Raw genomic sequence first — 14,701 nt, forward strand, 5'->3', positions numbered from 1 at the left:
AGAAGAGGAGAAAAGGATGGTGGCTGCTGCGTTGGGCGGGCCAATGCGTTGCGAACGTGCCCACCGGACCCGAGAAAGAATGTTATTGTGAAGATCATCCAAGATGTTTCTTCCTCTCTTTCCACTCTTCTTTTTTCTCTCCCTGTTTCATGAGTTCTTTTTTTCTCTTACTTTCCTTCTGCTTTTTCTTTTTGTGTTGGGCAATGCTGGTCTTCGACCGGCTCGAGAAGATAGGTTCTCGCGGACTCAAGCAGAGATGCTGTTCAGACGTTCGATGGAGGAAAGAGTTTACGCTGCGTCATGTTACTAGTGGTTGTTGTTTGATGGCAGAGTTTCGTGTGAGATTATGATGTTTCAAGGGCTGGTTGGATGGTATACCTACCGGGCTCCGAGTTAAGCTTTTTGGTTCTGCAAACTTATTTTGCTCCTCAGAGGTTTGGGATCGTTTGATGAATGAGAGAACTTGGATATTTTAACTGAAAAAATAAGGATGGATCTTTGAAATTTCATGTATGAGTTAAGTTAGTAGATAAAATTGCAACGAAGAAGTTGGGTCATTTACAACTCATATACAACCCAGAATAGTACTAAAAACTTTACATCTTAGATTCTATTACACACAGCATAATTATTAAAAATAATAGCAAGATATAAGCAAGATAAAAGTACATATATTTTTTAAACTTCCTATTGTCTTTATATCTCTATGAACTTGTCTCCTTATTTTTATATTTCAATATCTTCTTTTCATTCATCCCTAAAGTCATGCCACGCGGTTTAGAATACTCTGTTCATGAAAGTATGTAACCTCCGCGTCGTTAGCACGAATGATACGGGTTTCGCATGATCGCGAATGCCACGACACCTATTTGGAATTCGCATTAACAAGGCGAGCACGCTCTCTATTTCGCCTGTGCGATTAGGTTTCTATATTTCCTTGCACCAGGCTCGGGACGAGAGCCAGGCTTTAATCTACCTCGCGCGAGGTCCTCCGGATGATCGATTGCGAAGGCTGCCACGCTGATCCTCCTAACTCGATCCTCCTCACGTTCCGCGCGAGTTCCCGGCCACGCTGACCATGAACTTCGTGTAATATTCGCGATAAATGCAGCCTGTGTAAAGCGATTCAAGCCGCGGTCAGCCGAATATTAATGGCGACTGGCGCGTTGCATTCGAAATCGCTGGTAGTCGCAACATCATCCTGGGGATGTCGAACACGAGCGAATCATGAATTTGACAATACGATGCAAGGTATCTATCACGGTTCCATCAGATTTTGGACATTGTTATAATAGATAGGTTTGGGTATATATATGGTTGGGGTATTTCGAGAGTTGCTAGGCGTTCGAGTATCAGATATTGAAATTTTAGATAGGCATATTGAATATTGAAATTTTGCGGGATCGAATTTAGGGAGTTTGATTCGACGGAAAAGGGAAAGTTTGTTAAGGCAACTATGTAAACTTTTACTTCATGAAAATTGCTGTCTAGAAAGCCGTATAATGTAATTCCATCTTCTTTCAAACATTGCGGATTAATAAATTGTATATTGTAAAATTTATTACATAAAACAAATACATATAATCAAATTCAATAGCTGTATAAGATATTGCTCTATTAAGTACCGATTATGTTAAACTTCATAATTCAATTTTGGCTGTAAAATCTGGTCTACCTTTAATAAAATGTACAAAAGCTTTTGCAGTTGACTGTATATAAACTAGGCCTTTCCTCAGTAAAGTTACGTTATACTACGCCCACGTCTTTTTTGTTTCTTTTTTTAAATCTATATTATACATATACAAGGACTACCATAATTTTCGTAGCATACCACGGGTACGAAAAAGCATGCCTTCAAAGTACCATCTTGTACATACAGGAACGATTACATATACCTGTTCCGGACAGTCTCGAGGCAGGGCTGTTCCTCCCGTCGTTAAATCGTTCCATTATCGGCGATCAATGACGCGAGGTATGCGCAGCTACAATGTAACTCGAAGGAACGGATCGATCTGTACACGTAGACCGTGTCATCGGACAGGTTGAATATTCTTAAGCCCCTTTCATCCGTGGTTGGGACCAACCGGAACGCCCTGCCACTCCCCGGTAGTTGTTGACCAATGTTTATCGTTGGTGCACTCGCTCGATATTTGCATGATAACAGACTGCCGATCGTTATTATCTGTCGCTTCGATACAGCAGCATAATTTTCGGGAAACCGTCTGGCTGCAATACCTAACTGCTGTTCGTAACTATTTATTTCGATATTTATATCGTAAATTTTCGCGCAACGGTACTAACGTTGTATGCGCAGACTGTTCTACTGGTAATCGTGTTCACAGGGTGTAAGCGTTCTAACTGTAGTTACGTTTTCTGTTAGGTTTTCGAGTGCATTTTTGGTGGAACGTGACCGAAGAGTGGCAATCGTGGTTGTTGGAATTTTTTTAATGATACGTGATACCGTGGTATTGGTGTTCGAAGGGAGTTAATGTAGGGTATTATTCGTAATGTTTCCAGGAGATTGGTGATAAGATGATTTTTTTAGCGTTTGTGGAATAGAAGAGTTTTATTTCTGTTTTGAATGGCACTTGTTTACCGTTGGATGTGTAACGAATAATTTGATTGGGAATGTTTTGAAAATAGTTATGATATGCATAAGAACGATCTTGATCCCTCGTGGGACGTACGTTTGATTCCTTTATAAATTTTATAATTGGAATTGGGTGCTAGAGATTTTTCTATTTTGTGGAAAAGGTGTGACTTTATTATACAAAAGTAGTTCGATCCCTTAAGATTCATATTTGTTGTGCACTAACATATCCTCTGGATTATAATTCTTGGATTGTCTTTTGGCACTCAATTTTCTTAAAAATCTAATTCCCAAAGTACAAGAAGTGTTTAATTAACAATCTTTCGCGATTGCGATTTAATCTATGACATGAAGTTGAAAAACGGTACTTTACTGGTGAACTACGTTCATGCATATTTAAGCGACTTCCAAGTTGGAGAAGCTGCTGCGACAGGGTGTGCGATTAATTTTGTTCTTTAAGCGTGAAATTCGTGAAATTAGCGATCGTTGATTGTAAATTTGCGATTTATTAAAGAATTTTCGACTAACTGTTTGTTTCAGAACTTGAATTGGTAAAACTGCCGGAAGATATGACCTTGGCAGGATTCACGCCACTGATGTCGAATCCGCAAGATCCTTGCTACGCCGAAAAAACCGAAGATATGGTAGGTCATTTGTTATGTATAAATATATTACATACAGATGTAAGTAATAATAAAATATTCTTGCTGTATTTTCATTAAAAGCCTTATAAAAAATTGTTCATATGGTGAAGTATCGAAAACGTTAATAAGTACGTTATAACATAGTATTTTTCAACTTACTTGTAAATTATCTTTAAATAAATATTGCTCAAAATATTCTAAAATTTCCATCAAACTTAATAGGGACGCAGATATCGTTTCCCGTAGCTTATTTGTAATAAACTTCGAACAAAGGTCGATCTCTCTCGTGATTGAAATTTCAAAACAGACTTGCGTCCTCCGTTCTCTCTTCCGTCCACACTAAGTCTTGGCTCATGTTGTATTCCAGGAAGTTGCTCAAGTGTGCCTCAGGATAAACAAGATTCTGTTCTTCGGCCAAGTGTTCCTGTGCGGCCTCGAGACGCCGGTATTGAAGTTGCAGAAGAGCGAAACTGGCATTAGCGAGTACGTCTCCGTGGTGGAGGCATCGAGCACGAGCACGCCGAGTTCACCACCAGAGCAGGTAACTAACTTGCAAAAAGAAAAAGGAAAAGTCAATTAACCTCCTATGATCGAAATTTTATTTACTTATGAAGAGATTGCAGATTTTATGCGTTGTTGATATAGGGAGACCAGATATTCAGTTTCCCATTATGTTGAACAGATTTTAAGGATATAGCAATTTCATTATTTATACATTTCGTGTCTTTTAATTCATTGTATCATCTCTATTAAAAATAAATTACATCATATTTAGACTTGCAGACTCAAGACCTCAAGAATCAATTTGTCATTATTAATAATTAATTTTATAACTATATAAGTTTTTGGTTAAGTAATACCTTGATTAACAAGTTGATCCAAGATCTAATAATTATTATAAATAATTTTTCTGTATAATCGTGTATTCATAAAGTTCAATAATCTGATAATAAGTTCAATATAAAAAATAAAAATTTCAAAACTTGAATATTGTTGCACTCGAATTACGCGCGTTTAACGTTAGCGCTCACCGATACTGTAACAGTGGGCGCCACTGCTGCGCCGAAAATCGCGCTGCACTCCCACGCATGCGCGACGCCACTTTGCTTTCGCGTTTCTTAGTTTCATAAATTTACGCGATATTCTCTTTTTTCGTCAATATTTGCATTAAAGTTGATAAACTTACTTGATGCATAATAATTATCAACGTGAAGTTTATTTTGTGCTCTATATCAGCTTCTAATAACGAACATATTGATATGTAAATTTTACAACAAGTAATTTAGTAATTTTTAATAGCATGTACAAGGTTATGAAAGGTTATCACGTTACACTACAGTTACAGTGGATGCGTGACCTAATGATTGAAATATTTGAAGATCGAAATGCGTAGGTATGCTCATAAGAATTTATATACATATTTCATAGTTTCGACGTATTCCTCGGAAAACAGTAAACTTAACCTTATTAAGGACGATAGTCATACGACAGTGCTTATTTAAATTCCAACAGATCAGGGGCTCGGATTGGAACAGGCGTAGGGATTTTATTCCAGGAATATTCTCAAGAATTTGATCAACGAAATACAGTATATCAAAAAGCAAAAGTTTTAGTTTAACCAATTGATTATTTTTATTGTGTATTAAGGGGATAAAACTGTACTATGCTGAGTTTGAGACATTGAGTAAGAGGAAGTTTAGTGAATCTAAATCATTTGAATTTAGGGATCCTCTTTTCAAATTTACCTCATTAGAATCTAAAAAAGCATGACTATATTTCACATTTCCTAGAAAAGCTAAATTCTCTCGTCAGTGTCCATTTTTCCACGACACGAAATGTATTAAACACGTTAGCAAAGTTACTTAGCGGATCTTCCTCGTTGAAAATTTTCATTTGGCGAGGAAAAAGAATTTTGTTTAAGGACGATGGCAACGATCTTTATTCTTCGTTCCCCCTTTGTGAATTATTCATTCGTTCATTCGCGTTCGTTCAGGAGCAGATGGAATTTTGATGAAAAGGGATTAACGTGTCGTTTAGGGAAATTGAAGGGAAGGGGTAAATGTGGTAAGAAGAAAAAGGGAGTAGCTGTTTGGCGATATCGTTATGGAGGATTTTCATTATTGAATTGATATTGGGAAATGGTAGATAATTCGGAAGGGTAACGTAAACTGTGAAATTTGAGCCACTCAAAATTATTCTTCTAATTCAAAAAACGACATTGCCTTTCCACCAATGCAATAAACAAACACAAGTCAATTTATACAAAACTCTCTAATCATTTTCATCAAAGGAATTTAATTTCACGAAACACATCTAGAAAGATCAATAAGAATAAAAAACTGAGATGAAACAAAGTAATTTATGGAGAAAATTAGTTCCAGCTCCCTTTTCTCATACTTGTCGTCCCGAGTAATGAATTCAAACGGAATCCTTGATTCGTTTTCAGAGCGACTCGGAGCTCCTGGTGGAAAGTTACAGCGAGGGTGAAGACGAGCCAGTTTCCACCCTCAAAAGATTACCCTCGTGCACAGACGTACCTGACGATAGCATCGCGCCCGTAGCCACGGTTGAGATAAGGTCGTTGATCGAGAGAAAAGAAGAATTGGAGAGGCGGCAGCGGAAACAGGATCGTCATAGACAGCGAGTGCAGGTGAGTGGTAAACACCTAATACCTCCAGACTGTATCGTTGCTCGTTAAACGCATAGATAAATGATCTATCGAGCTGTCCGATCGATATCGAGTATCGATTGATCATTGTTCGCTATGTTGTTGTAGACGATGTATTTGGTCGAAGCTCGATGTTGAAACGAACTGTGAGGAAGATGAAAGCGAGGAAATATTTGTTTAATTGATTTTTGAACCAACGATTTGCGTTCTTCGTAAAATATTTAATATATCATCATTTTTACTTCATTTTACGAAATAAGTTTTTCTTATTGTTATTTATGGGGAGGACATGCGAAATATTAGATAAAACTGAGAGGTTTAGAGAATAGGAGTGATACGATTGATAAAATTGTTATTTTGGGTGGGAGGGGGATTGGAAGTTTAATAAATTTAATATAAGTATATCGAATATCTTTTGTAAAATCACGTTGTAACGCGATTTTACATTTGCAATTATTCATTCTGTGATCAAACATTCTTGGCCAACCGATCAAACTGGAAAAAACCGAAATTTCCAAATTCACACCGACCTACTGGAAACTTCTATAAATAAAGATGTCAGCTCGATATCGCGGGGTTCGATGATTCCAAGTTCAAGATACATCCATCGGTTGTTTCTCGTATCTTCATCGTTCGTTCGCGAAGGTAGCCGACAAAGTGGCCAAGGGAACACGTACCATGGACCCTAAGTCAAACTAAATCAAGAGATTACCAGGACACGCTGGTTGCGTACAGTTGCCTGGTCGTTTCTTTCGTTCGTTCCTTCGTTTCTTTTCTGCTCGTATGCTCTCTTCTCGATTCGATCTCGTCTTTTTATTTCGGGCCTCTTTTTCTTCTTCTTCGTCTTCTTCTTTTACGCGCTGTGATCGCAGCACGCAAGCCCACCATTTTTATTTACGGCATCGATGCTCCTCCTTTTTGCATATTTATTATTGAACCCCTGACTGAGGCTGGATTATGCGTGAACTATGTAGTCTTTGGGTCTCCGTTTTGCTTCTCTGCTAGCTAGAGCATATTTTTTATCTGGGTGAGACGTAAAAGGAAGTATATCGATAGTAAATTCGTTTACGGTTGCGAGTACATAAATTTTTGTATTTCGGTGATTGATAAATTTATGAATATATTATTGGTTTTATTAATTTAATACTTTACGGGGAACTCCTTCCAGAGTAAAGTAAAGCCTTTTATGGTAAATTAAGTCTCTGGCAATAATGTCACGTCAAGCCTGCCGTCAATCATTTAGGCATATCTGCAGCTTAAAACGAACTAACTTCGTATTATATTACAAATAAAACTGATCTAATTAAGGAATTTATAGACAATAAAAAGATTTAACAAAGCTATACAAAGAACGTTTTAATAATTAATAGAACTTCGAAGTAATTAAGAATTTTACGTAATTATATAAAATTAAATATTTAGTAGTATTACCAATTATAGGGTTATATGTGATACGAACATCTTTCTTGAGATGTCGAATGTAAGGATGATATATATATGTTGATTTTATCTTTATAATGAGTATCCTGTATCTTAAATAATGTGTAATACCGAATTAATGTTTCTACTTTGTTTCGTGGACCGTGTGAAATTTTTAGATATTGGGTAATTAGATACGTGTTAGACGGTTTGTAGAACTCTAACTGATTATTTCCTGTTCGCATTTAAAATGATGTTCCATTTGTATTCATGAAACAAACGTAACAACATTTTCCAATTTGTTTCAAGTTTTACGAGGATAATCATGATTGTTGTGTCCCATTGCGGTGCTGATGAAATTTCAAAATGTTTTATATATGTTCATAAAAATCTCCTGTAAATATTCAAATATTTTTCTGGGCCACTGTAGCAACCGCGAATCATATTGCATCGTTGATATAATATACACTTTATGATTCTTTTAAAACTGACCATGAATTACAAGTGCTATAATTCAAATCTCGACGGAATTACAACAAAAACCATTTAATACACATTCGTTTTCCACCCAGTACCACCAGAGACTCGTAATTATCCACACTGCTTTCACCGTAATATCTTTTCTGCCGACATCAACCTTTCAACTTTAATACCCGTCCGTTTCTCATTCTCTCTCGCTATACACACTTTTAATTCTTCACACTGCATCAAAATTCTCTTTCCACTCGGCCAACCAACGAAATCCCCTTCAAGAGTATCTACCGAATTCGTTTCGCCTTGCTCGCATTATCTTCATCCGCGCCCTGTCGACTTTTTTCGTCCTTATGCGGGGAGGTAAAATAAATTCGCCTGTATCTGCTGAATTTTTGCCAAGCCGCTGGTCTTATCGCAGTCACAGTTTCGCCATGGAACAGGGAATATCATGGTAGAATATAAAGTTAGCTTGGTTGGACGTGGAACGATAAAGGGACTCGGTGACAAGCGCGCCGAAATAAAGGACACCTTTTGATATCCGAATGGTACACGGCTCGGTAGTCTGTTCGATCGGATCCTGGTTGTTGTATCGCTGCTCGTTCTTCTTTCCTGAAGTATCCCAACCCTCGCTTTCGTTGTCCGAAACGTTCCGTTTTTATGAATGCCGTGTGGCTGATAAGCTGGCGTTGTGTTTCAATTGCATTATAGTAGGATGTTGGTATTGGTCATTGACAAGAGATTTTTAGGTAAAGCTTTGTTTGAAAAATTGTGCAAGTTTTAAGAACGGTCTTCTGAGATTGGAAATTCCAGAGTTTCTGATCCATAGCCTATTTAGATAATTCCATAAATAACGCGAATAACTTGTTACGATGAAACTCTTTTCATAAGGGAAACTTAACAGAAGGATGACAGAGTTGCAGAATTGCAGAAGGCGCCTTCTCTAAAACAGCATAAGATAAAAGAAATCACTTCGTCTTCTAAAATGTACTTATCGTATTTTTCTCCTGTTATCTTCATGCATGAATAGATTAAAAAAAATGTTTGTCATAAATTGTTATATCATTTACGTTTCAGTACAAGCAAGCTATTATACTTTAATGTGTCACTGGTTGCAGTAATTTTCGCAAGTAGGTTCACTTAAATGCATGTTTTATTTGCATAGCCACATAATTGAATGCATAATTGGGCCGGTTTTTATTCATGTCAGACTAACTGTTGATTTGTCAGATTCTCAGGGATCACAGTGGGAACGAAATTGTATCTGCTACGACCCGTGCCGGTATTCGCGTTATCTTGTTTTGTAAATAGGTACACTTAATGTTGAAGTCGCGTGCGCCAATTATCTCTGAACCGAAAGCAGCAACCTGTTCGCGTATATCTGGAACAATTTCCACGTCAAGTGGAACCTGTTCCACCTGTGTCGACGTCCAATTATGTCATTCGTCAAGGGGATGCTCCGAATTCGTCCGTGTCCCTACCGGCCAAATGTAAATTGCGAATAAAAACATCGTGTATTTAATTAGCTTAAAATTTCGTAAAAATAATGTCGGTCTTCATTTGCATCAAAAGCATTTGCATGAAATTAAGCAACATTTCAGGTTTTGTAACTGTTTCTGATATACAAGATTAAAGGGGTAAAGCAAAATATGGAAGTAAAAGTAAGGTATGCGAACATAGCTGTTCTTGCTGTTTAAAGAACAGTTCAAATGAAACTGTTTGGCAATTAGTATTTTTATCGCATTTCTGTTACTTTGTCGAACGTTGAAAATAACGAAAAGCCAATAGCCTTTGACTGACAAAATTAACTGCGCTTTCTAATTATTCTTTCGTTTACTTTCTTGCTCGTGTAATTATTGCATCTGAAAGATTATAAAGAGTGATTTAAAAATAGCAACTTCTCGTCTAAAAAATCAAACGGCATTTCTTGATTATTATCTTCCCATCATCTTATTCTCCTCCGATCGTTGCAAATCTAAAGTTTCAAAAGGCGAAATAAAAAGCAGCCGTATCGAACACAGTCATAAATCTTCATTTTTTCCAAGATCCAAAAACAACAGTTGCCCCTATCATCCTTCGAGCCAGAATACACTCGAGACACGTTGCAATTACTTGGCCGGGCATCAAATAATCACGCACCGAAAGCAAACTAGTGCCGTGGGTACGTCCGAAATTAACTTGGTGTTCCGAACCCGTTCCTCCATTAGCGACGTCCAATCGTTTCGGTCATCAGGGTGGCAGGGGGTTTACTCTAAATCTCCGCGATACTCATCCTGATAGATTGCGCTTGTTACTTTTTTTCTTCTTATCTCTCCCGCCGAAAATTCATTCGCCACGAGGGATATAAATCTTGAAGGAAATAAAGGCGTGTCCCGCGCGCATCCAGTCAAAATTTCGCGTGTTCTCTCGGAGCACGTTCAACTACCAGTTGGGTAATGTTGCCTGTTTAATTCTCTTTTAATCCGAACAACGATGCGACCACTGTATTTTCAGCGACACCAATGCGAGCTGCTAGGTGCCATTCCGCACGCGATTTCGCGCCGGAACGTTGTGGCGTTTAGTGCTGGAGAAAGCTATGATTTTTCTTATTTTCTATTATCTGATATCTGTCTTTTTCCGAGTTTTTATACCCTCAAGAAATCTTAATCAGTAATCTCAATATACACTTTCAACTTTCAGCACTTTCTACCTGAGTTTTTACAGAATTATTCTAAATTCGATATTTCTATATATAAATAGTAAGAAACAATTCTTTTATGAAATACTCATAACGTTTAGTTTTCATCAAGAATCGCCTTTCATCGTGTGTTTTCGCGACAGAAAAATCACGAAACAATTTTAAACGAAGGATAACAAAGTTTTGATTATAGCAAGTGCCCGAGTGACCCTCGATTTTACACATGAAAAGAACCAGTACCACGACCATGTCCATGAATATGTTAATTTCATTTGAAAATATTTGGCAAACAACTCAGGCATAAAGAATCATATTCTATTGGATCAAGACGCTATAACGGACGCGTGAGAACGAAAGCCCGAAAATGCAAATTTGATTGCTCGAAAGAAGCGACGTAAAAAGTGGTTCTGGGTAACGTGGCCGCGGGAATTAAAGACGGCCCAAGAAGCGTTGTTTCGGATCCGAGGATAAAACGAACGATGAACGGAACCGTTAAATCGGACGGGAATATCGTTGCTCGTGGGATTCAACGATATTGCGAAACTTTCGGTATGGAATCCTGCTAATCTGTTGGTAAATATCGGGTTGTTTTGCAGCGATTACAGGCTACGTATAACACTTTACGCGATGATTTAATGTCCCATGTGAATTCATCTTCGAAAACACGAATGATTGCTATTTATTGTTTCTTTTTTTAGATCTTGGTGATTGATCGGTTTGATCATTTTACGAACATTGCGTAATATAAATTCAGTCATAATATAAATTCATGCTACGCGTTCATATTTATTACTTGAATTTGTTTTATATCAATTTACATTACAATTTATGTTTATATTTACGACATCCGACAATGTCCTAGCGGAACTAGCAGAAATCTTGGACGCTGTTCGCATCCATTGCAAAATGTGACCAATTAATTTCTCGCTTAAAATATCCCTCGTTCGCAGTACAATCTCGAACGGTTCCTCTTTTTTCCCTTTATTTGTAGCTAAACCGTCATGGTTGGTCGATGAACCTTGGATCGACGATCTAGAACGTAGCCGGGAGGTCTGTCGAGAACCTTTGCCGCTCTGGAAATATTTCACGTGCGGCGTTTCGTGAGGAAACGCGACCAACCGATAGGCTCCTAATTACGCGTACCGTTAAGAAAAGGCCATTTATTTCGGACGAAATCGGCGACTGGTTCGAGGATAACGCGTTAGATTCGGTAATCTTGTTCGCCGGAGTTTCGAAGAGGCGCGTTACCCGAAGAAGTTGATGTCCGTGAATTGATGAGATTACGTGTTACGTAGGAGTGTAATTAGGATGTAGGATCAATTATGTCCCAATTGCCATGTAGTAAATTTGTTCGAATGTTGGTTTGTTACGTATTATCGTTCGATCTGGACGTTAGTTTATTTTCGGCAAAATATATTTCAATTACGAAACTATTATCACAGTAATACTGATAAAGTTTCAGACAGATTTGAAAATATATAAGACATATTACAATATTTATTCTTAAGTTCTTATATCTTTCTTCACAAACCTTCTCAAAATTCTTGTAGCTTTTTACATCGACGTTTCTATATTTGTTTCCTATATCTATACGCGAATGTTTTAAATCTTCCATTCTCTTTTTGCGAAGGTACCTTAAAAGTGTTATCTTCACATTCTAAATCCATTTCTACGATATTTTCCACGACTTTTTCTGCAACCTTTCTACCAGACGTTCGTAGCGAGTAAATTCTAGATTCTTGGGTTGCGAAGAATCTGTTGTCAGATGAAAGTGGTCCCCTTTCTCTCCTCGGAAACGACGTCGGTCATTTTGCAGCTTGGTGCTAATTTATCCTGCGGTGCAAGCTCGAGATCTTCTAAAGCAATAGTCGTGGAAGTCACTTGAACCGCTGAGGTCGGCGAACTTTTCGTCGCTAATTAGAAATAATTGCTAGAATAAAGACTGTCGCTCTCTCGGGCCACGATCATCTGCTTGCCTATCGATTAGACCCGCTCGTATTATGGAATTTCTTCTAGGTAGACGTTGGTGTCGTTTATAATCGGACAAAGGTCAATTTATCACGTCGGAAAGCCAATCAACGTGTTGTTGAAATATCGAAGATGGAATTTGCTGGAACATAGCTTGAGCTTTTTAAGCTCCTGTTTCTTCTTCTATAGATTAATGTACTAGTTTTTGTCGAGACATACTTAGAAAAATTGAATTTAGTGAAGTTTTAGACTTCGTTACGAAATTAGTGGAAAGAACTAGGTGGACGGCTATTATGTTAATGATCATGTCATATAAACGGGGTTCTACGGTAATATTATTAATAATATTATTTCACAAAATTATTCAACACGTATTACATTACTGCTAATGTAACAATTTCATTTGTATATTACAAATTCCATTCGAACACTTGGCCACCATAGCAGTCCATGAAATTTCGTCTCCCTTGCGAAAAGTAAATTCTCCAACTCGTGCAGCAACCGACGGAGATCTATTTACATAAAACAACGCGGGTCCCCTTCTCTCTTGAAAGAGAAGTTCAACAGCCGGGCTGTAAATTAACTCAAGACATTGTATTTAATTAAACGTCCTGGAATAAAGACGTTAATTAAAGCCGGGCTCTATTATTTCCGGAAAAGCGCCCGAACCTCATTCTGTCATGTGAATCTGGAACGTATTTTTAACTAGTTCTGTGAATCTAATCGTAATAACATACATAGTCCACTTTCCTAACTAACTTGGCAACGGTAATCTATTTTCTCAAAGTTTAAGTTACAAAGTTGAAGTTAGAACAAAAAAGAATTAAATTAGGTATGAGACCGTTTGAGCTGGAAAGAGAATAAATTACACGAACTGCTTAAACGATCAAACAAATAGGAACAATACCGACTACGAACTGATTATACGAACAATGCCATTAACAGAACCTCTGTACCCGATCGTTAAAAGCCAAACAAGTACACACGAACCTTTCCAAAATGCTTGTGTCTGCGATGTTTAAGCAGATTCCTCATTAAAGTCGTTTGGAGGTTGTGAAGCCAAGGGAGCACGCGAAGTTCTCTCGGTTCTGTGTCAATAGCCACGGTATCGTGTTATTAAAGGACAAAAAAAGCACAGAACAATTACTTTTTACTATCACGAGCGCGTTCACTTTCGACGGCGGGGAAAAAGCAGAACAGATGGAACGCGAGGGCAACGAAGAAAAGAAAAACGCGGGGAGAAGTGAAACAGCTAATTACTCTAAACTAATTACCTTTTGTTAGCACCGCATTGCATCAACGGAGTATCTCGAGACCCTTCAGCTCGTGAACCTTGAGCGACAACGCTGGATGAATCGTTCGATCGTTGTTCTTTGTCTTTCTGCGATTGTGTGTACACGTTCGTATGTATATGCTTATGCGTGTGTCGTGTAATAAACGACGGAGTCGACTCGGTAGGAATCGTTATTTTTTGAGCAATTACAACGATGGGCCTTTTAAGGGGAGTTCGTGACGAGAAGAGACGAGAAAACGAAAGGCAGACGTTGAAAAAGCTTCGTGGCCGAGAATGGCTTTGATTTAACCCTTCGTAATTGGATTGTTTTGCGGTTATACAGGTTATACAGTTCTACTTGCTATGTTTCCGTTTTTAGTTAAAATGTCCCATCAACCATTTCGAAACATCCGAAAAAATTGCTTCCGATTAAAAGATTTATCATATATGTCGGAGACGAAAGAATACCGGAGCCTCTGGAATTTTGGATAGTCCCGCAACATTGTAATCTAGAGTCTACGATAGCTGTAATTAAACAATTGTAGTTATTCAATCCGATTGTAATTGTTCGAGATTAGTGGTAGTGAGCTTTGGCTCGAGGCGACAGTCTGTCGCCGAACGTAGCCGCGGTCACGGGATGAACGCTTTGTCTAACAAAGGCATGGAGTAATTCTATAGCTCTCCTTAAAAAGGAAATAGTTGTAACACTCGACAGTAAACATTCCAACGGTCTCTGTCCCGTAGCTCGTCACACGCAGACCCTATTCTTCGAGTAAGATTTAGCTAACTAAAGTCCTTCAAACAGACAAACAGTCTTTGTCCCAATTACGGGAAAATAGGGGAGACCTATTTTTCAACGAGTAGCTCCTCCCACTAGCAAATTTTCCCTCGAGGGCGGCTAGCATCTTCTTCTAACCACCGATATGGAGATTGACCAATTAGCAGCAACGCCAATTTCCCTCGCTTTCTGAACGAAGGCTGTTCTCGACGA

General features: G+C 38.1%; 1 protein-coding gene across 5 annotated transcripts in view; it reads left to right on the plus strand.

The window, feature by feature from the left end:
* Positions 1–14,701, plus strand: part of LOC100742633 (telomerase-binding protein EST1A) — a 144,688-nt gene that overhangs the window by 105,709 nt on the left and 24,278 nt on the right. For all 5 annotated transcript variants that reach the window (XM_012386563.3, XM_024368173.2, XM_012386562.3 and 2 more), the window contains 3 exons: positions 3,131–3,234; positions 3,602–3,775; positions 5,681–5,884. In XM_012386563.3, the coding sequence (XP_012241986.1) occupies positions 3,131–3,234; positions 3,602–3,775; positions 5,681–5,884 (482 nt within the window). The remainder of the gene's footprint in view (positions 1–3,130; positions 3,235–3,601; positions 3,776–5,680; positions 5,885–14,701) is intronic.

The sequence above is a fragment of the Bombus impatiens genome, unplaced genomic scaffold (genome assembly GCF_000188095.3).
Source record: "Bombus impatiens unplaced genomic scaffold, BIMP_2.2 scf_0396, whole genome shotgun sequence".
Taxonomy (NCBI): Eukaryota; Metazoa; Arthropoda; class Insecta; order Hymenoptera; family Apidae; genus Bombus; species Bombus impatiens.